This window comes from Arvicanthis niloticus, chromosome 17 (assembly GCF_011762505.2).
Source record: "Arvicanthis niloticus isolate mArvNil1 chromosome 17, mArvNil1.pat.X, whole genome shotgun sequence".
Taxonomy (NCBI): domain Eukaryota; kingdom Metazoa; phylum Chordata; class Mammalia; order Rodentia; family Muridae; genus Arvicanthis; species Arvicanthis niloticus.
In genome coordinates, this window is record NC_047674.1 from 28,713,453 (window position 1) to 28,739,763 (window position 26,311).

The following is a 26,311-nucleotide window of genomic DNA, read 5'->3' on the forward strand; positions in this document are numbered from 1 at the left end:
AAGTATCCAGGTAGGCATGATGCTGGAGAAGGAACTGAGAGTTCTATATCTTGTTTCAAAGGTGACTCTCTTCCAGGGAGCTAGGAGGAGAGTCTCAAAGTCCATCCTTAGTGACTCACTTCTTCCAACAAGGCCACACGTCCTAATAATGCCACTCTGTGGACCAAGCATGAGTCTATGGGGGCCAAACAAGCATGTGGACCAAACACATGAGTCTGTGGGCGCCAAACCTATTCAAACCACTACATGGTCCTACTCATTGGTCCACATCCTTCTCTTCCACCTGGGAACTGAGAACAAGCAACACACCTGAAAATGACTGACTCTTTTTTTCCCTCACACATGGCTACCCCAGTGTAGTGAAGGGTACAGAGTTCTTGCTTGACCAGTTTGAATGCCTTCCCCTTGCCCAAACCATACTGAGACTAAGGACTAGGGTCAAAGAATAAATAAGAGTTTAGCTCACATTTCAGATCCAGAGATCCCTCTACTGAGAACGCTGAGCCAGGGAATCTTTCTTGACATTCTTGATTTTCTTGAATAAGATGCAGCAAAGCCATAATCCCTTTCCCCATCTCTCACCACAGCTAAATGGCTTATGGAAACAACTTCCTAGCCAAGTGAAAAGAGGAGACCATGCATTTCTTCAACCCCAGGACAGATGATAAAGGGAACATCTACTGTTCATTAGCAACAAGTGAAGCAAAACAGTCACCCGATGCAGAAAAGGTGTAGATTTTCGGGTTCTTTGAACAAAGCAACAACCAGCACTTATTGCCCCTGCCCCATGAGCACAAAGCAAAGTGAAGTAGTAGCTTCTACTTGAGTGTGGGAGGAGGTCAGGGGTATTGAGATTTGATCCTTGTGGCTACTGGTGGGCTGGGCAATTCCAGGTCCTAGGGTTTCTCTACTGTAATGTAGGAACAGTAATAGCCCACTTTACAGGGATTCCAGGAGAATGGGAGAGAATCTGTGGGTCAAGTGCTCAGGTATGCTAAGGGGCCCACATATCTCAGCTGTCTCATTGATATCATGGATGCTGAGCTGTGCATACACACACTGAATGCCTGCAACTGTTTCAGAAGGAAGCTGTGACTGTTGTCACCCCATTTCACAGTATATGAACTTGAGGTCAAGAGTGGTTTAGTAGCCTAAGAATAGATACACACACACACACACACACACACACACACACTACCCATTTTCTAGATCACCCTGCAGGAGCCCAAACAGTAAAACCCTCCAAGGCAAGAACAAGAACCCAGACTGTTTGCAAGACAAGGCCACGAGAGAAGGCAAGAATATGCAAGAGTATGCACAGCCAGTCTGGTTGAGTGTAACTGGTCTTCACTAATTGGTGGGCTCTTCTTTTTCCCACCCTTTATTCCTCTCCCCACCCCAATCCATCCCCAACCACTAGATAGAAGAGAAACAAAGAGCAGAGAGAGAGAGAGAGAAAGAGAGAGAGAGAGAGAGAGAGAGAGAGAGAGAGAGAGAGAGAGAGAGCTATCCCTGGATCTAATTTCTTTCCTCTTGTTTCTTCTTTAAGCATGACTGCTAACAAACCACAAACAACCCCTGAACGACCAGGAACCACCCACTTGGCCTATCAGACCCCTAGCATTTATCTACCCTCTGAAAAGTTCCCAGAAGTCACACAACTGCAGAAACTATTTCCAGCTGGCAAAACCAAGCATCTGCTAGAGCACAAGGCAAATCATAGTCAGCTGCTGCAAAAGCAGCCCCGTATCCCCACACCCGGGATTAAGACAAAAAAACCCCCGACATTCTTATAATCTTCCTGTATTTTTAAAAGAAGCCAAAATTCCAGAATTGTCACTACAGTCGAGTTCATTCATTGACTTGTTTGAGGGACACAAATGGACTTTGCAAACCTTACAGCATGTGGCCAATGGGTTGTGAAGCATTTCTGGAGGAGACTGAGATTCCCAGGACCAGGCCAAGAACCCAGAACTTGTTGCTTCAGAATAAGCTCAAGAGTTATGGGCCTCATTGTTGACTGTTTTTGAAGATGTTTGTGCATATGGAAAAGTGGAGATAAATGTAAAATAACCTCATGTGTGCGAGATTTAGGTTCTTCCCTGAGTCCCGACTGCCTCAAAACAAATAAAATATGTTGAAAGGCAATGCCTGGCCCAGCACTCTAGTCCTCACCCTGCACCACACCTAAGCTGCCGGCCAACACACTGACCTTTTGCTAATATAAATACAAGGAGCCATTAAAACAGTCCAGACTTTCTCATTCAGATTGAGTAAGTTTCTGAGTGACTGTGGACTGGTGTCTCTCATGGCTTTCTCCTCATGGGACAGTTGCTCTTGAGGCACCACAAGGGATGACCTCTGGGGACTCAACCGCTTACAAGTCAATCACAAAGTTCTATGGAGGGAGTTAGGTATGTTCTTCAGCTCTATGTGTCCATGAGGAGATCTACATTAGAGGACATAGTACCTACCCCATAGCATGTAGAAAAGATCCGAATGAGATTGGACGGGAAAGGCTTATCCGTGGGCCTGTAATGAACGTTCCCCTGACTAGCATTTCATGCTTCTGTCTAGCACTGACTCATCCCTTGCACCCCACTGGTTTGCAGAGAACCCTATCCTTCATCACCTGTGCATTCCTGAGGGGACTGAGGTCACTTATTCACCCTGCTTTCTTGGTTCACCAAGTTTTGCATGGCGACTGCACACTTGGGTGGGTTGTGTCACATTGATGGCCACTTTTGACCTTCGACTCCAACTTCATGACTACCTTGAACCCAATAGACATTCAGTGGATACCCATAAAGGAATAGACACAGGCAGGGTTGCAGGTGCTTCAACATAACAGCTACCAGGCTAGTAAATCCCAACTGTTCAACCACGGTACAAGGAGTCACGACACTGATACTTCACAGATAAAGAAACTGAGCTAATGTAAAGACAGTTCTCAGCAACTGCTCACTCAGTAACAACTGAATGTGGGCAGAGTAATAGGGGTAATAATAACGCCCTTGCTGTCCACAGTCAGGCAGCACCCCGACACCACCACCAGATGATGCCCTTGCTGTCCACAGTCAGGCAGCACCCCGACACCACCACCAGATGATGCCCTTGCTGTCCACAGTCAGGCAGCACCCCGACACCATCCACAGGTTGCCATGGCTCCCATCAGCCTGCCTTGCCAAGCAGCACCTGTCCTGTAAAAGCAGAGACTGGAGGCCTCTGAATGAAGACCATTGTCAACAGGGTGACACATAGGCACATTAAAAACACAGACTTCTTGGCAAGTCTCACAACTTCACTTGGGAGGTGCAAATCTTAAAGCCACTGTGAAATGTTTCAGGGAGAGAGTGTGTAGCCATATCCCACAGCTGCCCACCATGCTGAGTTTAACAGTGCATTTAATAGGGTTTCCCTCTATTAAATGAGGTGGGGACAGTTCCCACTTACCTCTTTGCTCTATCCTTCTCATCTTCGTCCATTAGAGTTTCTATGCAGTTTTGCCTGCTAAACAAAACAGAAAAAAACAAAAAAGAATCTGATGACTGCAGTCTGCTTCTAAATTTTTCTTACAGATCCTGATGGTTGTCGCTACTTTGGTCTTATCTAATATACAGGCTTCAACCCAGTGATTCCTGATCTCACAGGCCTCAGCAGCCTGCTGTGTACCCAAAAAGTACTGGAGGTTCCAAAGTGTTCTTGCCCATGTGAGTTTTAAACAGACATGTTTTGATTCAAGCATTCATGCCATTAGGGGTCAGGTACAGGCATGTCTAACCTTCTGACAGGGCAGCACACTGTTGGAACGACACAATCAAATGAAATCGCAATAAACTCTTAGGATTGTGCTGGGGAGATGGCTCGAGTGCTTATTATGCAAGCATGAGGACTGAGTTTGGATTTCTAGCACCGATGAACATGTTGGTGTGTCTCTAAACCCCAACACTGGGAGCACAAGTAAGTGGACCCTAGGGACTCACCGGATATCCAGTCTAGCTAAAACAGTGAGCTCCAGGTTCAATGAGGGACTTTATGGTGGCAGGAAGGTGAGTAACTGTTGGGAGCCGACTTTAGTAGAAAGCGGCTAGATCAACTTTGCAGCCATCTGGAACCATATACCCTGATGAAAGACTTGGTTTTCAAAAGCCTATAACAGCTGAAGCATACTCTGATAAATATATTGTTTATCCCACATAGCTTGTTTTGCTGTTTAGTGACCTCAGCTGTATGGTGCACGTGGTAGTGTTTTCACCTGTGTTCTCCTGCTTGTGTTTATAAATACCTCAGCATTCCCTTCAATAGGAGAGACTTGATCACACCCTGTCTTGTCTCCATTCTTCGAGTCTCCTGCCCCTGCAGCCCCACTCTCTTGACCAGAGCACTTAGTCCCAAAGCGTTGAGGCAGAGTAAAGGTCACAACAAGTAACAATAGAGGAAAGATATATCAACCTCTGGTCTTCATATGTGCCTAATAGGCACCTATACCCACTCACACATGTGCACCTACATAACACACACACACCTCATAATGTCTCAGGTATTTTTATGACTTTAAGCTGGACATATTTGGTATTATCAAAGTGATGGGTCATCAGATGTTGAAGTAGCTTCTTGAAAAATCCATTGTAGTCTTGGGGAATGAGTCTTTTCTTTTAAAGCAAACAATCATTATTTTTCAAAACCAGATCTAGGTGTCTCCTAGTCACATGTTGAGAATTGTCCCAGGGTTCCTTCTCAATGAAACCATGTCTCCATCTCAAACAGGACACTAGCAAGCTGCTTGCTCTTGCTGGATGCCCATGATGTCTTAAGGATGCTGCACTTGACTGTATCCATCCCAAGATGCAAACCCTCCATCTAACATGTAACCAGGAGGACTCTGCTCCACAGAAGAGTGATCTATAGTCCTTCCTTAAAGCTCACGGATGTAGAAGATTACACAGCAGTCCAGGAATGTTCATGTATTCCCTAAGTCCCCAGGGCCGTGCTCAGCACTTGGAACCTCTACTCTTTAGGCAATGAGTTCAGAGTCTCTCAGGGCCAAATGATGCAGTCTCCCTTTAAACCTTGGGTAGCCCTGGCTGTCTTCACAGGGCAGAACACATCCTTGATTTCTTTTTCTATCATACACTACTACCCTGCCTGCCTGGGGTGCTTCCTCAACAGCCAGCGGTCAAGGAGAAAGTCTCAGGATGCCAGAGCTCACTGGGGGACTAGAGGCAGATGGTGGCAGTGTCTGAAAGGACAAAGGTGCTGAGCTGGAGAGGGTCAGTGGAGATGATGAATCGGCCCCAGCTTCACCCTCACCTTGTGCTCCTCACCAGGCATTTCAACTCTATTCTTGGCAAATGTGCCAGCAACTACTCTGCGTCTTTGAAGTTTTACATGAATTTTTTTTTTTTTTTTACTGAGGTGGTTTCATCTTGTGATCTTGCTTGCCTACATGCACAAGTACATACCTGACCCAGAACAAAGGCAAGAAACTCTGCAGCCATGGCAGCTTATTCCCATGGCCCTTTCAGGTGGTTTTCGGGGTAGACCCCTGAGAGACTCCATTTCTTATCTGAGGTTTGCATCACATGAACACACACTTCACGCCTGCTCATGTGTGCATTCGACACTCTCCAGATAGAATCTGCTCAAAGCTTGATGTTGAAGGATACGGGGGAGAGATTCATTCAGTGATGTCCTACCTGGGTTCTGTCCTGCCAAGGGCAATGGCAGTGGGAAGTGTCCAGGGTAGGATTGAGGGTCTACTAAGCTGTATCTACAGAATTCCTGTATCTACAGGAGGGATGGGACACCTAGGGTACTAGATCCTAACTGTATGATGCACCACAAGCTAGGCATCCAATGGTAACTAATAGCTGTTCTTTTTCTGAATTTATAGCCGTTTGAATCAACAAAGCCTCAGAGACTTGCGCTCATTACTCCCCCTACCTTCCTCCTCCCATGTTCCTGCCATGAGTATTCTGGGTGGTGAAGCCTGGCTAGCCAAACTGCTCTACTTAAAAAGCACCATCTGCCCAGGAATCCCAGTGGGCCTCCTGTTCCCAAGGCTTTGTCATCTCTGTCACTTCCCATGTCTCTCCTATGTATTACTTTCTTTTATAAAAAACTGTGGTGAAGTACAGGTAATGAATCACAGCATTGTGAGCATTTGTGAGCGAACTGCAGTGGCTTCATGTTGGTTCGTGCTAACGTACAACCACCTCCACCCTCCGTCAGCAGAACTCAAATCCTCCTCTCAACATTGATATTGCCATTCCTCACACTGTCTCCAGCCCCAAACCAATATTACTCTACTTTCTGTCCTCATGAATTTGCCCACTGTAGATATTAAAGTATTATTGTTCTCTGTATCAGCATCTCTGTCCTTTTTAAGGCGGAATATTGCCACACCATAGCTGTCTTACATATTGTTACACCGCGGCTATAATACACCTTGTTCATCTGCTCATCTGTCAGTGCACACTTGGGCTTCATCAAAGGACTAATGGAAACTCAGGAAGAAGAAAAAAAGCCTTAGAAGTTTTCATTAAAGAAATAAGGGAGGGCTATAATTGGTTTACTTAATTACATTGTTTCCAAGGAGGAAATTTTTGAGCAGTAGTTTTCCTCAAGACCGTAGAAAGACAGTGAGGAGAAAATGGCCACAAGAAGGACGATACTTTTTGGAAGTAAAGACAATTCTGTGCAGTGCTGGAGAAATGCCCATTGGTGAGATTAACCACCAGAGCAGAATGTGGAAGGAAGCAAAGGTCTTTACTTCAAATCACCACAGTCATGAGATGTGGGAAGCAGGGAACTTACCTCACAGATGACAGATCATGCTGCTAGGACACTTAGAGGAGAGCTTACTTATAAAGGGGCTATCCTCAAAGGCACACAGGCAAAAGGGAACCAAGTGAGACAGTGTAGCCACCAGGGGTTGGCAACAGTAAAGGCAAGGGGCAAGAGGAAAATGTTTTTCCAAACATGGAAGGGACAGAACACACAGGGGAAGCAGCCTTTGACAGACAAAGGGACAGACCAAGAAGGGAACCCGAGGAGTGACATCACTCTTGCCCTGTCTCCTGAAGAGAAATTACAAGGAGGCAGGGCTATTGTATCAGTGGAAGAAGGAGGCAGCTGTAACTGTCTTCAGGAGAAAAAACCTCAGTAGAACAGTTGTCAGGCTCTAAACATCTGAGGGGAGAAAGATAGATGACTATTCTCTGTACACACCGTCGACATCCACACTCAGGGCAGGAGGGCAGGCTTTGCCATTTCCCTCAGGGTCCTAGACATGGCCATGCTCATGTCAACTGCACATATTATGACCCTGCTCATGTCAACTTCACACATGGCCATGCTCATGCCAACTGCACACACTATGGCCATGCTCATGCCAACTGCACACATACACTAATGTGCACTTGGGAAGGAAGATCCACAGGTCACGTGGCCTCCTCTAACATTGTGCTGTCACTATGATTCATCCTGTGGATGAGTGTCTTAATAATAAGGTTACAGTACTTGTTAACTGATTTTTAATTGCTTTAGTTTCAGTCTCCACTTCCCCCACTGTGTGTGTGTGTGTGTGTGTGTGTGTGTGTGTGTGTTTGCACCACAATGCACATGTGGAGATCAGAGGACAAATTTCAGGAGTTGGTTCTCTCCTTCTACCATGTGAGTGTGTCTTGGGTTAGAATATAGGTTGTCAGATTTGGTGACCAGAACCATCACCCAATGGGCTCGACGGACTTATTTTTAACTTCAACACAGTGACATCAATTCCCCTGATTTGTGCTCAGTGGTGGGCTTGCTAGATGCCTAGGGACTTTCCAGTTCTAATTTTCCTATGACAGCACAAAGCCTTCTTTCCCCAACATCTGCTTCAATAGTTGCCATCTTCTGGTTTTTGACCATGGTCTTACCTGGATTGGAGGGGTAAGGGGCTATCTCATACTTTCAGACTGTGTTTCTCTAATGATCAGTGACATTCAACATTCTTTCAAATACCTGCCAATCAGCCATTTGTCCTCTTTGAGGACTGGAAAGGACATTATCATCAAGCCAGACTCAGAAAGAAGAGCATATGAGCTCAGTCATATGTGGGATCTAAAATAGTTAATGTCAGAGCAGCAGCAAGTGGCGGGTTCTGTCCTACATCTAAGAGAAAGGCAGTCAGCCGTCCAGCTGGAACCCTGGATCTGCCTCCGCTAATGTGATCTCACGCACCCATGTGTGAAGACACCCCAGCCCTAGTTTCCCATCTGCGAAGTGAAGACGGCAGCAGGGCCTCCCTTTCTGTGCTTAGTAGGTGAGATTAGCAAATCCACAAGAAACTCCAGCATAGTCGCTGGCACAAACAAACCATTTAAACTACAGTCACTGTTACTCCCAGTATCAGTAATGATCTTAGAAGGTTAGCAGTGGGAGGTGGTGCCACTGATGAGGGGGTCCTTGGGAGAAGGATTATTGCCTTCACCTATCAATGGTGTGTGTGTACGTACATATGCATACATGCACTGTCAGCAATGTGTGCTTGTGCATACAGCATACACACACACATAAACACACACACACACACACACGGAGGAGAGGCTCTGTTAATGATAGCAGGGACACACCACAGGCAGTTATGAGGCTGGGAAGGCATGAGAAGATGAAATGGAACTCATGGGAATGCAATAAACAGGGGCAGAAATGACTGAAGACATATTTACATAGTGAAGCTCCAAATAACATGTATATGACCCAGGTGAAACTTCCAGCCTTGAGGACTCTGGAGCATTCTTTCTCTCAGCCACTTATTTATTACCCAGTTGCAGTGCAGTTGATTGGAGCTTTGGCTCTGAGTCACTGGGGACTGGTAAAGGAGAGAGGGTGACAGTTTTCTGGTGCTACACACACTTGCCTTTGGAAGGCACAGTGAGGCAGACAGGTGACAGGGTCTGCCTGGGGCTAGCGGCTGACAGTTGGGTCTCCAGATGAGACCATATGCAGTGTACATGGAAATGAGGTAAGACACAAGGAAAATTAAGGAGACATAGTGTCTTTGAATTAGGTAGCTAGTTAGATATAACTAGAGACAGAGGCACGGGGCTCTGATTACTGATCAAAAGAATGGTGCCTCAATGTACCTCAGGCCCTGGGTGAGCTCATGAGAGTCGGGACTGCTTAGAAGGTCATTAGATTACTTATGACTAATTAGCCTGTGGCTTTCTGGTAAAGAACAGATACCAGTGTACTCTCTCTTAAAAGTTAATTCAAATCAAATACCCAGTAAAGCTTTTTTTTTAAGTTTTAAGGTTTTTTTTTTTTTTTTTTTTTTTTTTTTTTTTTTTTTTTTTTTTGCTAGATCAAGAGCAGGCATGAGTTTCTTGGTGCTCAAGTTCAGGAGGATAGCTGAATTTGTGTTTGCATTTTGTTTTTGTTTACTATTTATGTTTCTATTCTTCTCTCATACATTACATCCTGACTGCGGTCTCCCTTCCCTTCCCTCCTCCCAGTCCCCTCCCCACCTGCCCTCTCTCCCAGATCCACCCTTCCTTCATTTTCCTTCAGAAAAGATATCCCAAGAATATCATCCGAACATGATAAAACAAACTACAAGAAGAGTAGGCACAAACCCTCATATCAATACTAGATGAGGCAATCCAGTAGGAGGAAAAGGGTCCCAAGAACAGGCAAAGAGTAAGAGACAGCCTGGCTCCCACTTTAGAAGTTCCACAAGAACACCAAGCTACACAACCATCACTTACAGGTAGAGGACCTAGTTCAGACCCATACAGGCTCCCTGATTGTCAGTTCAATCTCTGTGAGCCCCCATGAGCTTTGCTCAGTTGAGTCTGTGGGCTGTGTGTTCCTGGTGGCTCCTACAATTGTTGATATTCTTAAGGATTAGGATAAAGCCTGCCTAAAATTAAGACAATACAATGGTCTCTGGCTATCATCTGTACTCCCCTGTTAGAGAGTTTTCCTCACTGGCTACCCTCTCACCTTGAGAGTGCCTCTCTGCACTGTGTAATAGACCTGTTTGTGCAGTAACTACTCTGGACGACCCATCCAACTCACTACAATAGAGACCACAAGAACTGGCAGCTGGGCAGAGACGACTGAGATCCTAGTAACACATGAGGTCTCCCACCTTCTGAGAGCCAAGAGTTTGAGATTAGTGAAAAGGATTTTCTGTAAAGACTGCCCAAAACAAAGACAATGTCTCCTAATAGAGTATGCTAAGGTAAAGATATTAAAAGAGCAATAAGCCATGCTTAGGGCTGAAACATATATGACCTTTGGGCTTAACCTGTCCCTCCCAGCTATAAACCTACAATTCCCTGAGAATCTCACAAACAAGGTTATGAACCTTATTTACAATCAAAACACATCTCATTCCCTTGTGACCCAGAATAGGAAGGATTCCTTCAACCTTTGTGATCGAGGATTTTTCTTATCAGCCTGTAATCCTGTCCAAGTCACCCGCCTGTGACCTTATTTATTAAAACAAAAGAAAAAAGAGGTTCCTTGTAAATCCTTTAAAACAAGGCCACTGGAACAGTATTTTTTTTAATTAAAGATGGGTTTGGTAACTGGTAAATAGTTTAGGAGCAGACCCTATAGTCTGTTGTGTACAACCAGGCATTGACCACATATACATTAGGCACATGGCTGTGTTCCAATAAAACTTTATCTACTAAAATAGGCTGAGGGCCAAGCAGGGTGTGCCCGTGTTAAATTATCACTCGAGTCATTTTGAGCTTTCTGTACGGTCTTAGTAGACCCAGCAGATCGCTCTGTGTCATCATGCACGCTCCGTGAAATGACTGCCATAAGCCTATTGTGTTGCAAGGCCAATGTTTTCACAAAATAAAACCATGATGTTTTCAAATTGGCCGAGAAGTGGTTTGAATTACAGGTCCCAAGTTAGCTGGAAAATCCCAATTCTCCTCCCTACCATACCAACAAAGCCTGGTGAATTTAGGTTGTTAAAAGGGAGAAAGAAAAACAGAACATTGAAAACAAGAACAAGTTGGAATCAAAACAGGGGACACTAAGCACACACATCTTCCCACTGGCTGGGTTCATCCCTCGTGAATGGTGAATGTACATTCTGTCTTGCCAGGATGCCCCGGTGAGGAGCTTCACGTGTTCAGTGACATCTGTACCTCGTACACTGGAGATGGGCAGTAATTTTTTCCCACTATTTTTCTGTTATTAAAAAGGCCTTGAAGGACAGGTACTAATGAACTGGGGATGTGCCCCAGTTCATCATTTGGGGACTTCCACCTGTGATTCTTCCTCTCCAGGCAATAGCTTTTTGGTTTGCCAGTGATTCATTCACTGGGGGCAAAAGCAGTTTTTTTCTTTTCCTAAAGGAAATGGGCAGTAAAAACCAGAGAGGCAGCAGCTGCCTCTACAATCCCTAGCTTCCCTTCAATTATGGAATTCTCATGTTCTGGCACATTCCCCAACTGAGGAAGAGCCAGGCTGATAGATTTGATCTCAACTCTAGTCCAATCCAGCACTAGCCACAAGAAGCCACATCTCAAGAGCTTTTCCTGTGGCTTCACAGAGAATCCAGGGTGAGCCCATGACCAGACCCCCATAGCATTCCCATGACCACCAGAAACTGCCACAAGCAACTACAAGGCCAAGGCTGAGGCTTCATCTGCATTTTGCGACTCAAGGTTTGGTTTTTTTTTTTTTTTTTTTTTACAGTTGCCTATTTCTAAGGGTACAGTGATTCATTGTTCAGGGAAACGATGACATAGTACTTAAAGGAATGAATGGAGAAAGTTAGAAAATGTGTTATTAAGTCAACTAACAATGACATGTTTGGTCAGACAAGAGTTTCCAACTTACAAATGGTTGCAATATCTGGGCAGGACCATTGTAACAATCCATGCGGTTCCTGTAACCTTTAACCCTACTTCTCCATCCCTGAAAATTCCCTCTAGGTGGCCCCTTTTAAGAAGAGTTCAAGCCACACCACATACTGAGTGACAGTATGTGGCCAGGGTGTGGACAATGGATGCCTAGTGAAATCAGTAAGAGGGGCAGGAGGCTTATGAGTCACCCCTGCGGATGAGTCACACACAGCCTTTGTTGGGAGCCACTGCCAAGGACAAACCCAAAACATCTTTGTGTGGTGTGGGGCCCTGTTTCTCTCTCCAGGTAACTGCACTCCAGAAGATACTTTTGAGTCTGGGAAACTTTATCCTAACTGGGCTTAAGATTTCTAAGAGACACAAGATGTCCTCTGGCACAAGAAATCAAACTAGCTTGAACACCAGGGTATGGCGTTTGGAGCTTAATATCAGAATTTCCAATAACATTTAATCAAGATGTGGGATGTTTCACGTGACACACTGGCTGGCGGAGGCAGTAGAGGTAGTGTGGGCGTGAGCTGGATTTAAGTTTGAATGCCCTTCAACCTCTTCCCCTCTGGTCTTGTGGTAGCTTCTGCTGGATCCTGGGTATGACGATTTCATCCAAAGCTGATGTGGCTATGACTTGCTTTCTATAGTCAAGAGAACACACCATTAGGATCCTCTCCTCTTCTATTGGACAATGGCTAGAAACAGGGCAGGGCCACCTGGAACACAGGCTTCCAGTCCAGGTCTACCTGATGCCACACACCAAGATGGATGGAGCATCAGTAGTTAGCACAGGCTCCTCCTCCTCTTCGCCACGCCTTTACTTCTTTCATTTAGAGGTTAAATAGAGTGTCTTGTCTGCCTGAACACTGCCCACCTCCACTGATAACACCGAGCCTGAGCAGAGCTCACAGGCTACAGGTAGCTCCTGAGGGGAATGTCTAAGACAGCAACAGCAGCAAGAGGGTTTTTTTTTTTTTTTCTTCTTCACCTGCTTGTGATTTATTGTGCTTCCTTTAGAAAGGTATCGGTGAGGTTAAATCTCCTCCTGTGTTTCCTCAGTTGGTTCTAGTACAGTTCAACTGAGCACATAAGGGGCAGCTGGCATAGCTCTGTTCAAAGGTCCTGGCCATGAGAAAACAGGGTGTGTCAGGAACTCTCAGTTAGCCACTTTGCATGGCTAGCTACTACTTGTCTCTTGGCCTGCTGTTCTGAAGGAACTGAAGTTGCCCCTACAGTCCTATCCAGATGTGTGAGTGTGGAGTAGAGGAGGGATAAAGACATACATCGATCAACACGGCCTCATAGTTCAGGAGACACATCATGTTGTAGCACCCAAAGCCCTGATTGACAAGCTGTCAATCTTCCAGAAGTATTCCCATCATCCTCTGCCTGTCACCTCTATATCTCCCTTTCCTTGGCTTTAGACACTCAAGACCCTTTTACTTGGTGGCAACCCCTCAAGGACAGGACAAGCAGTTGAGGTTCATTGTGCTCAGGGAAGGTGTCTGCTGGTTGTAGCTCACATGTGGGAATCTGTCTTTATAGCCTTGGGGGAAAGCCCAGTTTTGGTTACCAGTAAGAATGGGTCCTAACACAGGGCTGCTGGGAGACAGGGTGAATGTGGGGTAAGGGAGGCCCCATGATTAGATCCATGTTCCAACCACCCTGGGGTGCCAGGTGGTAGTCCTTTAGACATAACACACAGATTCAGGCACCCCAAAGACAGCTGTCTGCACTGCTTGGAAGGCAGCTTACACTGCCTAGTGCCTCTGAACAAGGCCAGACAGGCTTAGCCTGCTGTGGCAAACAGCAAAAGTGGGTCAGCATAACATCCATGGTGCTGAGCCATGAGGGAGAAAGGCTGTCCCAGGTCCAGCCTGAGCAGCTTGGGTGGCCTCTAGGTGGCAGACAGGGGACCCATGGAAGAGCACCTGGAAAGAGTTCTTAAGGAGATCTGACTCCTTCTTGTGGCACCTGCACTCCCACAGGACACACACACACACACACACACACACACACACACACACACCTTTAGCTTAGACAAACTTAAACACATAACTTAAAATAAAAATTAAAAACAAGTTTTTAAAACAAAACTAGCAAACTAAAGAAAACTAAACCACAGAAAAACTAAACCACAGAAAAACAGCTCAGATCTCAGGCTCCACTAAGCCTCTGTTTGTCAATAAAGACAAACTGGCCACTACACTGGCACAGGACTCTACTGTGACACTTTACACGGACTACTGTGAAGCCGATGCTGCCTCCATGTCTCCAGCTTCTTCTGATGTCCTCTCTCTGACAACCAACCCGGAGGCCACTGGAATAAATATTGCTGCCCAGGGTGGGGACAGATTTTGTTAAGGGTTGCCAGGATTGGAGGGAACAGAGACCTCATGAAGGAGGGGTCAGGGCCCTCTCCTGTTCCCATAGCTGCACTGGGCTGCAGCATATAGAAGGAAAGGTCTGGTTGAGGCTCTAACTCAGTGGCAGGACATTCGCCTACTGACAAGGCCCTGAGTTAGATTCCCAGCACTGCAAGTTAATATACAGAAAAGCTTCCCCCAGGCTTTTCTATCTAGAAGTTGGACAAAGTACTAGAGAGAGAAGGAAACTGACCAGAGGAGAGGTGTCTTAGTTGGGGTTTTACTGCTGTGAACAGACATCATGACCAAGGTAGCTCTTATAAAGACAACATTTAATTGGGGCTGGCTTACAGGTTCAGAGATTCAGCCCATTATCATCAGGGTGGGAACATGGCAGCATCCAGGAATGGTGCAGGAGGAGCTGAGAGTTCTACATCTTCATCTAAAGGGTGCTAGGAGAAGACTGTCTCCCGGGCAGCTAGGACTAGGGTCTTAAAGCCTAGGTCCATAGTGATACACCTACTCCAACAAGGCCACACCCACTCCAACAAGGCCACACCCACTCCAACAAGGCCACACCCACTCCAACAAGGCCACACCCACTCCAACAAGGCCACGTCTCCAAATAGTGCCACTTCCTGGGCCAAGCCTATTCAAATCACCACACTAGGTGAGCTGACCTACTTCCAGGAATAAAAGTTTGGAGTCAGGTGGTCCCAGGAGGGCTTAGCACACACATGTAACAAGGCTAGGATTCATATCTCCCCTAGAGAAGGCTGGAGTGTCACCCTCGGCAAATGGGGCAAATGAGAGTGAGTGTGGGGCTCCCAAGGGCTCAGAGCAAAGAGGCAGCAGACATGTTTGTAAGAGTCTTTTCTAACGCAGGACATGGCTTTTCCTGAATTTCATTCCATACAAACGTGTCGATGAAGATGTCTTGGAAAACATTCAACATTGTCAATGTATTTAGCAGATGAGAAATGGACTCGGCACTGACAGAGAGGCGATGGTTTGTGAATGTCCCTTGTTCAAATGCTGCTCCTGGCATCTACCTGAGTGACCTGAGGCAAGTTACTAACTCTTTCTGCTCCATCTCCTGCCTGCACGGGGGGGGGGGGGGGGGGGGGGGGATATGGAACTCAAAAATCACTTGGGGGCATCTGGAATGTAAAGCTACTTAAGGGTGGGTGACCATTTTCGGCATAACAATTCCCAAGGGTGTTCATGTGGCTTTACTAAAAGTACTAAAAACCAATTCCTGACCATCACAGTTACCTTACTTCTAAACTTCCAAGATGGTTATCACCAGTCAGTGGGAAGCCTGCAGAGTGAGTCCTTTTAAAGATACCTTGCTGTCACAGGGTTGCTAGACCAGGGAAGTTAGCTGGCACACAAACAGTTTCCTGAAGAGCTGGTGGTAAACGTTTCTCTGAGCTGAATCACACTTTGAATGTGTGAGTGGCTCAGAGCCACTAGCTGGGGGAGCTCCGAGTCCCGCCCACCCTCACTAATGAGCCTTCTGCCATGCAAAATCCCTCACTGCTAATTAGTCTGCCTAACAAAGTAGCAAAGTAGCACACACCTGGTCTCCAGGCAACAAGAGAGAGGTACATTCTCTTTTCTGTTTTTTTGTTTGTTTGTTTTTTATTTTTTTCAAACTTGGAGGGAATTGATATAAAATGAGAGAAGATATTTTGAATTACTATTACTTTTTTAATTTTAAGAAAGTGTCTTTCAAATATGCTTAGCTATGTTATAAAACATCAAAACTGCTGATAGAACCGTTCCTGTCTGCAATTCCAGGCATTTAATGCATTGAAAGAATGATTTTGTTCTCTCAAAGGATGCTGCATTTACTGAGTTACCTAAGTTCCAGGAGCAACCCAGTGTGTCAAAGTACCATTCCCTCATCTCTGCCGGGGTCAGACAGACCTCTCTGCCCAGAAAGTGATGAACTACCAAGCCCACAGAAATACCACAGTTTCTTTAGGACAGGCAGAACTCTCTCTGATGATAGATAGATAGATAGATAGATAGATAGATAGATAGAACTAAATTTCAGTTTTCACAAACCTGCTTGAAAGAAAAATAAACTGGAAAGTAAACAAAATGCTTGATGTCTGGCCAGTTTTTCTCATTATTTTGGGGGAAGAAGTATCATGTAGGCACACACTGTAATTTATTCATTTTGTTAAGAATAAAAAGGCAAGAAATGTTAGGGCTGTTTCTTTTTTATCAAGCAGTCAAGTTCTTGCTCCCTTACCTCCATATGTGTATGTGTGCATTACTTTTTAATACAAACTGGCAGTAGGAAGTATTACATCTTTCCTAAACCCTTCTCCTGAGTATACTATGTCAGGATGAAGACTCCCTTCAACATGTGTCAGAGTTGATTGACATTTGGTTTCCTGGTCCTCTGTGCTGCTTCTCTCTCTTTCCCATCCCCTACTCCACTAGTTTTCCATTTTGGAGTCTTCCTTCATGTGGTTCAAATTGTTTACTCTACCTTGCCTAGAGACACAAACCAAGTTGGAATGACCCTACTCTGGCTCCCTATGAAGAGTACTGTCTTTGCTTCCAAGTTTGCAAACTTTTGGAGGGCACAGAACGATTGATTATTGGTAACAACAGTGCTACCTTTACCATCCTGATCGCAAGGGAGACCTTAAGGAAGTCTACAAATACATCGCTGGTCAACAGTAAGAGTCATCTTACAGCAAGACCAAGACTCCAAGAGGCAAGAAGAAAGAAGTGTCAGCATCTGTGATGCTGGGGTGCACAGCACGACTCTGGGGTGTACAGCGCAATGCTCCTCCACTAGCTGCCTCTCTTCTTGTTACAGAAAACAAATTACCTTATTTCCTAAGGACACTGCTTTCTGATGGGTTTCTACATGCCCTTACAACTTCTTATAAGGCATGATCAACAGAAGATGATACATGATTTTAGGTTAAAAAGAAAAACCCCAAAAAACAAAAAAAGAATGTAGGTTGCATTCAGACAAAGAGAAAGAAATTGAACTCAGGAAGACAAAAGAGTAGGCACATAAATGAGAGGTTTTATAGGCAGCAAGCAGAGGGCAAATGTAGCTATGGTAGTTAAGAAAATCCAGAGTGTAAAATCAGGGCCAAGACCTCTCAAGCTCCTGACCTTGGAGGACTTCTAAGGAGGACATCGAGAAGTGAGGAGCCCAAGGTGCTCCCACTGAAGCCGGTGCTGTTTCTGTCTCTTCTGTCTTTCCACCAATGCACAAAGGCTTCAGGCCCATGTGCCTCCCCAACCCCGCAGCGTGAAGGAGACGAAAGTCAGTGGTGAGGTGTAATCTGCCATGGAAGATTTGATTTGTATGCTTGTGTCATCTCTGAGGAGCGTCAGGGAAATTGTTGGCCTCCTGTGAACTGTCTCCTTGTTTTGGTGCAATAGGAAATAACTTCTGTAAACTATAACACACTGTAAATGCTGTTGGTGGGGGTGCGCATCAGTGCAGCCACTGTGAAAACAGTGAAAATAGAAGTTCCTCGAAACACTAAGGCTAGTCATATGAACCACCTACACCACTCCTGGGCATATAAGTCAGGGTAGCAAAGAGATACCCACATACTCACATTTATCAATGTTCTGTCCACAGTAGCAGAGAAATGAGAATATCCCAGAGGTCTATCAACAGGGGAGTGGTAAGATCTATGGCATACGCACAATGAAGTCTCACTCAGCCTTAAAGAAGGACAAAGCACGCCATTGGGGAAAGTGGATGTAACCTGAGATGAGTGTGTTAAGTGAACCGAGCCAAACCCAAAACAAGGAATATGACATCCATTCTCATACGTGGAGTCTACATGAAAAGCCAAAGACATGGAGTATTTGTAAATTGAATGAAGAAAGATGAGAGGGCAGGGAAAGGCAAGTGTGAGGTACACGTGGTGAAAGTTCCTGACACACATGTATTAAAGATGCTGTCACAAAGCTCATTACTCTAGACAGTGAAGATACATTAATAAAAGTGAATACATAAAGCCCAGTAGAAATGAGGTCCTGTCATTATTTGAAGATGGCCATTTAGCACATGCTAATGCAAGAATAACTTGCACAAGCAGCCACACAGCTAAACAGGAAGCAGAATGAAGAAGATGTTAGGAACCCCTGGGGGCAGCTCCGAGGTGCCGGCACTAACCCTCTTAACAAATCTTAATGTCCTGGAGCATCTGGCTTTCTATGTTCCTGTGGCCAGCAGTGGCTGACACACCTCTCTGACAGTTACAGGGTTCCCACCCTCTGTCAGATGCTGGAAGGGATTAGGCTGCAAACGTATGTTGACCCAGAAACCTGGCTTACACCATTTACAACCAAGTTTGCCAATGGCCTGGCCTGGTCTAAATCCAACAGTATTTGGTCCAGGATTTTTGTTCTTAGGATTGGGGTCAATTTAAAAAACAAGCTAATCTTTTTGCTATGTTTTTTTTTTTTTTTTTCTACCAAAAGCTGCTGTGTTAGAAGCTTGACACTCAGAGTGTTTGGTGTGGAGGAATCTTTAGGAGGCGGAGCCTAGGGAGAGATGACTGAGTCACTGGGGGAGTTAGTTACCCCTTGGAAGGAGTAAGTGGAAGCTTTGTGACCTGAGTTAGCTGTTCTTGTGAGAGCCTGGTTCTTTGGCCCCTCCTTTCCGTCCTCTCTGCCTCATCATGTAATTGCTTATGGTCGAGTGAGTACCATTGTGACATCATCCACCCTGAGACCCTTAGCCAGGGCTGAACTCTCAGTCTCTGAAACTGTGAGCTACATAAGCCTTTTTTGTTAATATATTACTGTGACTCAGGTAATAATAACAGTCCAGTGGCCATGAAGGGAATCAAACAGCTGGACTTGCCAGTGTCCTGCAGCTATCTCTCAAAGAAAATTCTTTCTCTTGTCAATTAGATTCGATGCCGTGGAGACTCTGGTGTTCCATGGGCTGGAACACCATGGTTCTGAAGAAATTTCCTGATGAATTTGGTCAACTTCTTTTTCTTACAAAGAAAGCAACCTCTATTCTCAAGACTATCTGATTTCATGCCAATTTAACCTCTGAAAACAAATACGGGTAAAGGGAGCTGGCTCCTGTTTCTTCCCAGTAGAGAACAGGCCTCAGGAACGTTTTGAACACACTTTATCCAGAGATAGTACATTGCACCCCACCCCTCTTTCTGTGTATATGTACTTTTGTATATATGTATGTGCCTCTGTATGTATGTGTATGTGCCTTTGTGTGCCTCTGTGTGAGTCTCTGTGCATGCCTATGTGTGTATTGTGTGTTTCTCTTTGTGTGTGCATGTACGTGTGTGTATGTGTGCTATTGTGTGTGTGTGCCTTTGTGTTTGTGGGTATCTGTATGTATGCACATATGCCTCTGTGTGTGTCTGTGTATGAGTGTGTGCCTTTGTATTTGTTTGTGTGAATATCTGTATGTGTGCACATGTGCCTGTGTGTATCTATGTCTCTGTGTGTATGTGCATGTGCCTGTGTATACATGTGTACCCATGAGAGAGAATGCTAGGTAGCACTGAGAATGGCTATGCCACTCCTCACCAAGGGACCTGATTTCTGAGGAGCAATGGTTCTTTCCTGCTACTAGGAATTAGGCATTTGTAAAAGTTGCCAAGATCTCACCTACTTCCTTTATTAGAATAAGGGGATGGGTCAAATTGGTTGCACACATCTGTACTGTTGTACAATGACATTGGACTTTGCACACCTGTGCCTGTGCCAACTTTCTGCCTGTGGTATTTTCCTGCAGTGATGTCCTATGTCACTAACAGATGACAATGACAAGTACACTGAACATGAACCTTTCCCACTTCTTTAGAGTCTGTGATTATTTCAAGGGAGAAGTTGTTGAATCTTTGGGGATTTGTCCTCTCTTTTCACCATATACATTCTGGGGATTGAATTCAGGTGGTCAGGTTTGGTAGCCAGGCTGATCCACCCATCTCTCAGTCCCAAGGTTTTTTTTTTTTTTTTTTTTTTTTTGGAAAGGGATAGCCAATGAGAATAAGCACAGCATACTGTGGGGACCCTCACATCATTAAACACGAAGGCTGGAGGTCGGCCTTGTCCTGTCTCTGCAGTTCAGCCTAGCAATGTCCTTCAGCTGTGTATAGGTGTGAATATCAGTGGGGCGTGAGGATACAAGAACCCCCAACCTCTCCCTTTGCTTGTGCTGGATGTTGTGAACACGGAACCAAAAAGCAAGGATTCGAGGCTGGAGAGGTCGATCAACGGTGAAGAAGCATGCATCGCTCTTGCAGAAGACCCGTTTGGTTATCAGCACACAGGTAGCTTGTTAACTCTAGCTCCAGGAAATTCAATTCATGTGCACAGAATGACATACAAATAGATGACTTTAAAAACTAAAAGCATAGAAAGAACAAGACTCCATGGCTTTTGGAGACATCTGTCTTTCGAGTTGGTTCTATTGATTGAACCTAAAACTCCCAGATTTACCAGGCACTGCAAGCAGACTCCAAAGGGCAGTTTGGCCAGCAAGAACTGACGCAAATTCTTGTCTCTGGACCAATGCTCTGACTGTTGGGTATTCACACCCAGAAGTATGGTGTCCCTCAGGGGTCTCCAAAACATTCTTTCTGTGTTCTGACCTGGCACTATGGTAAGGAACGTGACCCTCCAACAAGCTTCCAAGGATCACACTTGTCTCTGCTTGGATTTATCACTGATCACATAGGGGGACTCTATGCTGCTGTAAGGCAACTATAAGCCTCTGAAGATCCCTTAGAAAAAGGAATAGATAGATTTATTAGGCTGCTGTGTCTCCTCATTGCCTCAGTGTGAAAGTTCCATTTCCTTTTGTCCTAGGCTCCAGGGGCTGCAAAGCAGAGCTCCAGGTTTGTCAGTGAGGAATTTGAAGCCGGCAGAATTTGTAAAGGGGAAGGGCAAGCGTGTGTCTTCTAGTGTCAGATAAGAGTGTTGTGGCCATCTACAGCAGGTGCATCCTTCCTCAGGCCCTGTAGCCATCATGAACAGAGCAGGCTCTTCCTGTCCTAGACAGACTCTGCTACTATCAGTTTCCCACCATAAGGGACAGCTCAGTTCCCCATGTTTAACTTCACTCCCACCCAGCCTGTACCTTCAGCGAGACCCTGCGTCACAGAACACCAGGCAGGACTGAGAACAGAGAAGTCAGAAATGAGAAACTGAGCTGGGAAAAACACAGGTGTGCCAGGCTCCTGGGAGGGGACATAGTAGGAGGAGACCACACAGTAGGAGGGGTATATGCAGTAGAAGGTCCCCATGTTTTCTCCATTCTTCGTTTCCTCTTCCTCATCACATATTTACCCAGCCTGGCTCTGGGCAGGACATGGAGGTATAGGAGGGCGGGGTAAATTAAAGATGAATGAATCTGGCTCCTGGGCCTGGGAGAGCCCTGATAGGACATCGGAGGAGACAGGGTATGCTGAGACATGCGTAGTGGGGAATCCCCTGAGCCTGGCTTTTCTCAGCTGTCAAATGGTGACATTTGTCACCTGCCCTTGTGGCTATTTGTGGTTTTCAGAAGGTACAATAATGGGCTGGGGAGGTGGCTCAGAGGGTAAAGCACAAACCGTGACACAAGCTGACTGGATTACAGATTCCCCAGCACCTGTGTGAAAGCCGGGAGGTGTGGCAGGCAAGCCTAACATCCGGGAGGCATGACAGGGAATTCCTGGGGCAAACCTAAACTTCATACATTACTGTCTCATTGCATACAGTTGAGAGCTAGAAAGATACAGGGGGTCAACTTCTGGCCAACACACACACACACACACACACACACACAGCAGAAACACACACCATATACAAATACCATATACATTCTATTCATGTTCATACACACATGCATCTCTGCATGAGCAACACACACACACACAAACAGGTAATTCAAAGCATCTTTCATATAAAGGCCTTTGGCTCACACAAGTCACCCTGGGATCCTTCTTAACCAGCTCCCAGGCAATCAAGGTTCGTAAAACAGATAGGCTTGTTGTAGGAAGCAGACACCTACAATTGGATAACTAAGCCATTTCCTAGACCAGTGGCATGAACATCCCTGGGTAGGGCCTGTGGTTTTGTTTGCTTGTTTGCTTTTTAATGTTGCCCAGGGCATTAGTGGCTGTGGCCAGGGGCACAGCTTCTACTCCGTAGCATGTATTGTGTATCAGCACCCAGCGGTGCTCTCTGGGTCCCCATTCCCCCCCCCCCCCCACTGCACAGGGACTTACTTAGCCACTATCCCTAGCCACCTCCTGTGATCTTCTCATTGTACTTAGTAGAAACTTCTCATTGAGACAAAATACCACTGCCCTACCTTTCCGGGGCATCTAGTCATGGCTTCTGGCTGTGTTTCCAGCACCGCATAGAATGGCAGCTCAGACTATAATGTTTTGGTTGGGGTTAACATTCACCACCTTAAAATACCTTATTTAGCACCATTTAGAGCATTCAATGTGACCCAAACTCAGCTTGCTCTCATTTCAAACATCTTCAGCATCCCAGAAAAAGCCCTAAATCCATTCATAAGCACCTCCCCATTCCCGATATCTCTGATCACCTTTCTGATTCTCAATTTGCTATGTCCTATAAAAAGAACCATGTGGTATGTGACCTGTCATCATGAGCTCTGCACATAGCATCATTGTACAGTGTTCATCCATGTTGGGGACAGTGTCAGAATTCTTTCCCTTTTGAAAGAGTGACTAACCTATCCCATGGAGAGACCACGTTTTGTTTATCCATTCTGTTTTGCTCTTATGAGCAGAGCTTCTAGAGATACAGGTGCAAACAGTTTTGTGTGGATCTGGGTCTCCATTTCTCTTGGGGTAAATGAAGGAATAGAGTCTCTGGGTCCTATGGCAACTCTACAGATTGAGGAATTACTGTTTTACGCATTGGTTGCGGACTTTAGACTTAGCAATGTCTAAGTGTTGTGATCACGTTATATTTTCACCAATACTTAATTGCCATTAAAAATGCCTTTTCCTGCAAGCCACTGTAGGGATGCAGTCACAGATCCTGGAGCAGAGTGACTTTGGCCCCCTCCCCCAAGCCCTCCCCAAGCTTAACATCTTAGCTTGTTCCTTCTCCAGTGGTAGGGATCCTCTGAGCATGCCCATTGTCGGCACTCAGTGTCACTGCCATAGTGCAGCTGTGCTGTGGTGTGTAGGTCCCAGCTATTCCCAGCTTTGGCTACAGCTCATTGGTCTCTGTCGAAGTAGCTGCTTAGACCACTGTGAACTATTTACAGGTGTTTTTAATTAAAAAAAAAAAAACAGTAACCAACTTTGGTGAAGTTCAGCTAAGGCATGGAGAATGTTACATTGGTAGGTGCGCAGATCAGTCAGGTCTCCCTGGGTTTGAGAGAGCTCATGGTTTCCCAGGTTGGAAGGGAGATAGGAGGCTCCAGAGTGGCAGGAGCCATGAGAGAAAAGCAGGGGCTGTGGGGACAATGACAGGGAAGCTGATTCCAAGGCAGTCTGGCCACCATGGGTTTGCAATTAGGCACCTTCCAATAATGGCCTCAAGTTTACAAAGTCCAGATGAAGGTAGTGCCTTAGTCAGTGTTCTATCGCTGTGAAGAGACACCATGACCAAGGCAACTCTGATAAAGAAAAGCATTTCATTGGGGCTGCTTCCTGGCTCAGAGGTTCAGTCCATGATCCTCATGCTGGGAGCATGGCAGCACACAGGCAGACATGGTGCTGGAGAAGTAGCCGAGCGTTCCACATCCACATCCACATCCACATCCACATCCACATCCACATCCACATCCACATCCACATCCACATCCACATCCACATCCACATCCAGGCAGCAGAAAGAGACTCTGGCCCTGGAGTGGGCTTTCGAAACCCCAGTGACACGCTTCTTTTAACAAGGCCACACCATCTGATCCTTTCTAAAAGTGTCATTCCCTGGTGTTCTAGAGTTCAAATCTGTGAGCCTCTGGTGGCCATTCTTACGTAAGCCATGACAGATGGAGATAACACTCTGTCCTACACACAGCCAAGCACACCCATTCCTTCTTATGTTTAGTGACTCTAGGTCACCTTCACCTATTACAACATTGAAAGGTTTGTGGTTTCTGTTTTTGTAAACAGAGATTGTGTCTGTAGATGTAGGAAAACAGCAACCTGATGCATGAAACTGTAAACATTTACATTTTACCAGGAAACTATAGACACTCTACAAGCCAGCACTTCCTCTTCTGGACACATTCTACCCAAAGGAGGTGAAAGTGCACACATACACACTCATACACACATTCACTCACATCCACACTCACACACTCACTCACATACACTCACTCACACACACTCACTCATATACACTACACACATTTATTCACACACACTCATTCATACCACACATACACACACTCACACTCACACACCACATATATACTCACTCACACACACATACACACTCAGTCAAATGCACACTAATACACACATCATATACACACACTCACACATTCATATGCATACCACATACACACGCATACACAATCATACACACTCATCCTCACACACACACTCATACACACCACACACATACTCACTCACATACACACTCACACACATACCATATACACACACTTACATACACATACCACACACACACACTTACATACACATACCACACATACACACTCACATACACATACCACACACACACACACACACACACACACACATACTCATACATACTATACACATTTACTCTCTCACACACATACACAATCACACACACACTCATACACACCACACACACATACTCACATGCTTACTCACTCACATACAAACACATACACACACACATACACCACATATGCATACTCACACACACACTCATACACACGTACTTGCTGTGAACTGAAGCACTGCTCACAATAGCTAAGATACACAGACAACCCTGGTGTCTAAACTTAGAGGTAAAGTAAGACAGTATGTGTACACAGTGGAATCTCATTCAGCTGTAAAAAAGATATCTCACAATTTGCTACGACATGGAAAGACCAAGAAATATTGTGGTAATCAAAGGAAGCAAGAAACAGAAATAAACATTGCATAGTTGTACTTGCTTGTGGGAATTGTTTCAAAAGGGGTGTATATGTGTCAAATCTAAGTGAATAAAACCTTGGTTATCAGAATTTTTGGGGAATGGGCACATACAGTTCAAAGAAGACGGGAAATATCTAAAAAGGAACCATTCAAAAGATCTAACAATTGACATGAACAGTTGTGTGAAATCATGTTTCATGAGTTTTTCCTAAAAAGGTTGATTCTAACTGCTTTTGTCACACATAGGAAATAACTCCATGAGGTGATAGCTCTGTCAGTGTGCCTTACAATAGCGACATTTTCCTTTCTCTGTGTCTCACCTCCTGTTATAAATGCTAAGCACATACAATAAAATGTCATAAAACCATATCAAAAAGAGAAAATTATCCCTGTTGCTAACATATGCCCCGGGGACTTTTATTACTGAGTTATCAAGAAAACATTTTGAAAGCATTTCGTCAAGTAATTTGTAGTATTAAAAGACCAATGGTGAACATTTGAACCCAGGGTATAGTACAGCAGCTTGGATGAACTTCAGACAAGCAGGCCTCACTCCCTTGGAGTTCATTATCAATGAGAATTTACCAAATTGGCATTTGTGAACTTGCAAACAAACAAGGAAGTTACCATGGTTGGCCAGGCGGGCAACCGGAAGTACACATTCTGAACCCAGCGTGCCCTTCAAGGCCATCTTAGCTGGTACCAAAGCCAAATACCTGCTCAGAAGAGCAAACACAACACCCAATCTTTTCTTCTATCAGCTTTCTCTCTACCCTGTGGTTGTGTGTGTGTATCTGTGTGTGTCTATGTGTATTTGTATCTCTTTGTGTGTGTCTGTGTCTCTGTGTTTCTATGTCTGTGCGTATACATGTGTGTGTATCTGTCTGTGTATCTGTGTGTGTCTCTGTGTATTTGTATCTCTATCTGTGTGTGTATGTGTCTCTGTGTGTATCTATGTGTATGTCTGTGTTTCTGTGTTTGTCTCTGT

At 45.2% G+C, this 26,311-nt stretch overlaps 1 protein-coding gene across 2 annotated transcripts in view; it reads right to left on the minus strand.

The window, feature by feature from the left end:
- The window catches only part of Npas2 (neuronal PAS domain protein 2), a 174,335-nt gene that overhangs the window by 104,537 nt on the left and 43,487 nt on the right, over positions 1-26,311 (minus strand). For both annotated transcript variants that reach the window (XM_076915015.1, XM_076915014.1), the window contains exon 2: positions 3,454-3,510. In XM_076915015.1, coding sequence (XP_076771130.1) covers positions 3,454-3,485 — 32 coding nt within the window. In that variant the 5' untranslated portion in view covers positions 3,486-3,510. The remainder of the gene's footprint in view (positions 1-3,453; positions 3,511-26,311) is intronic.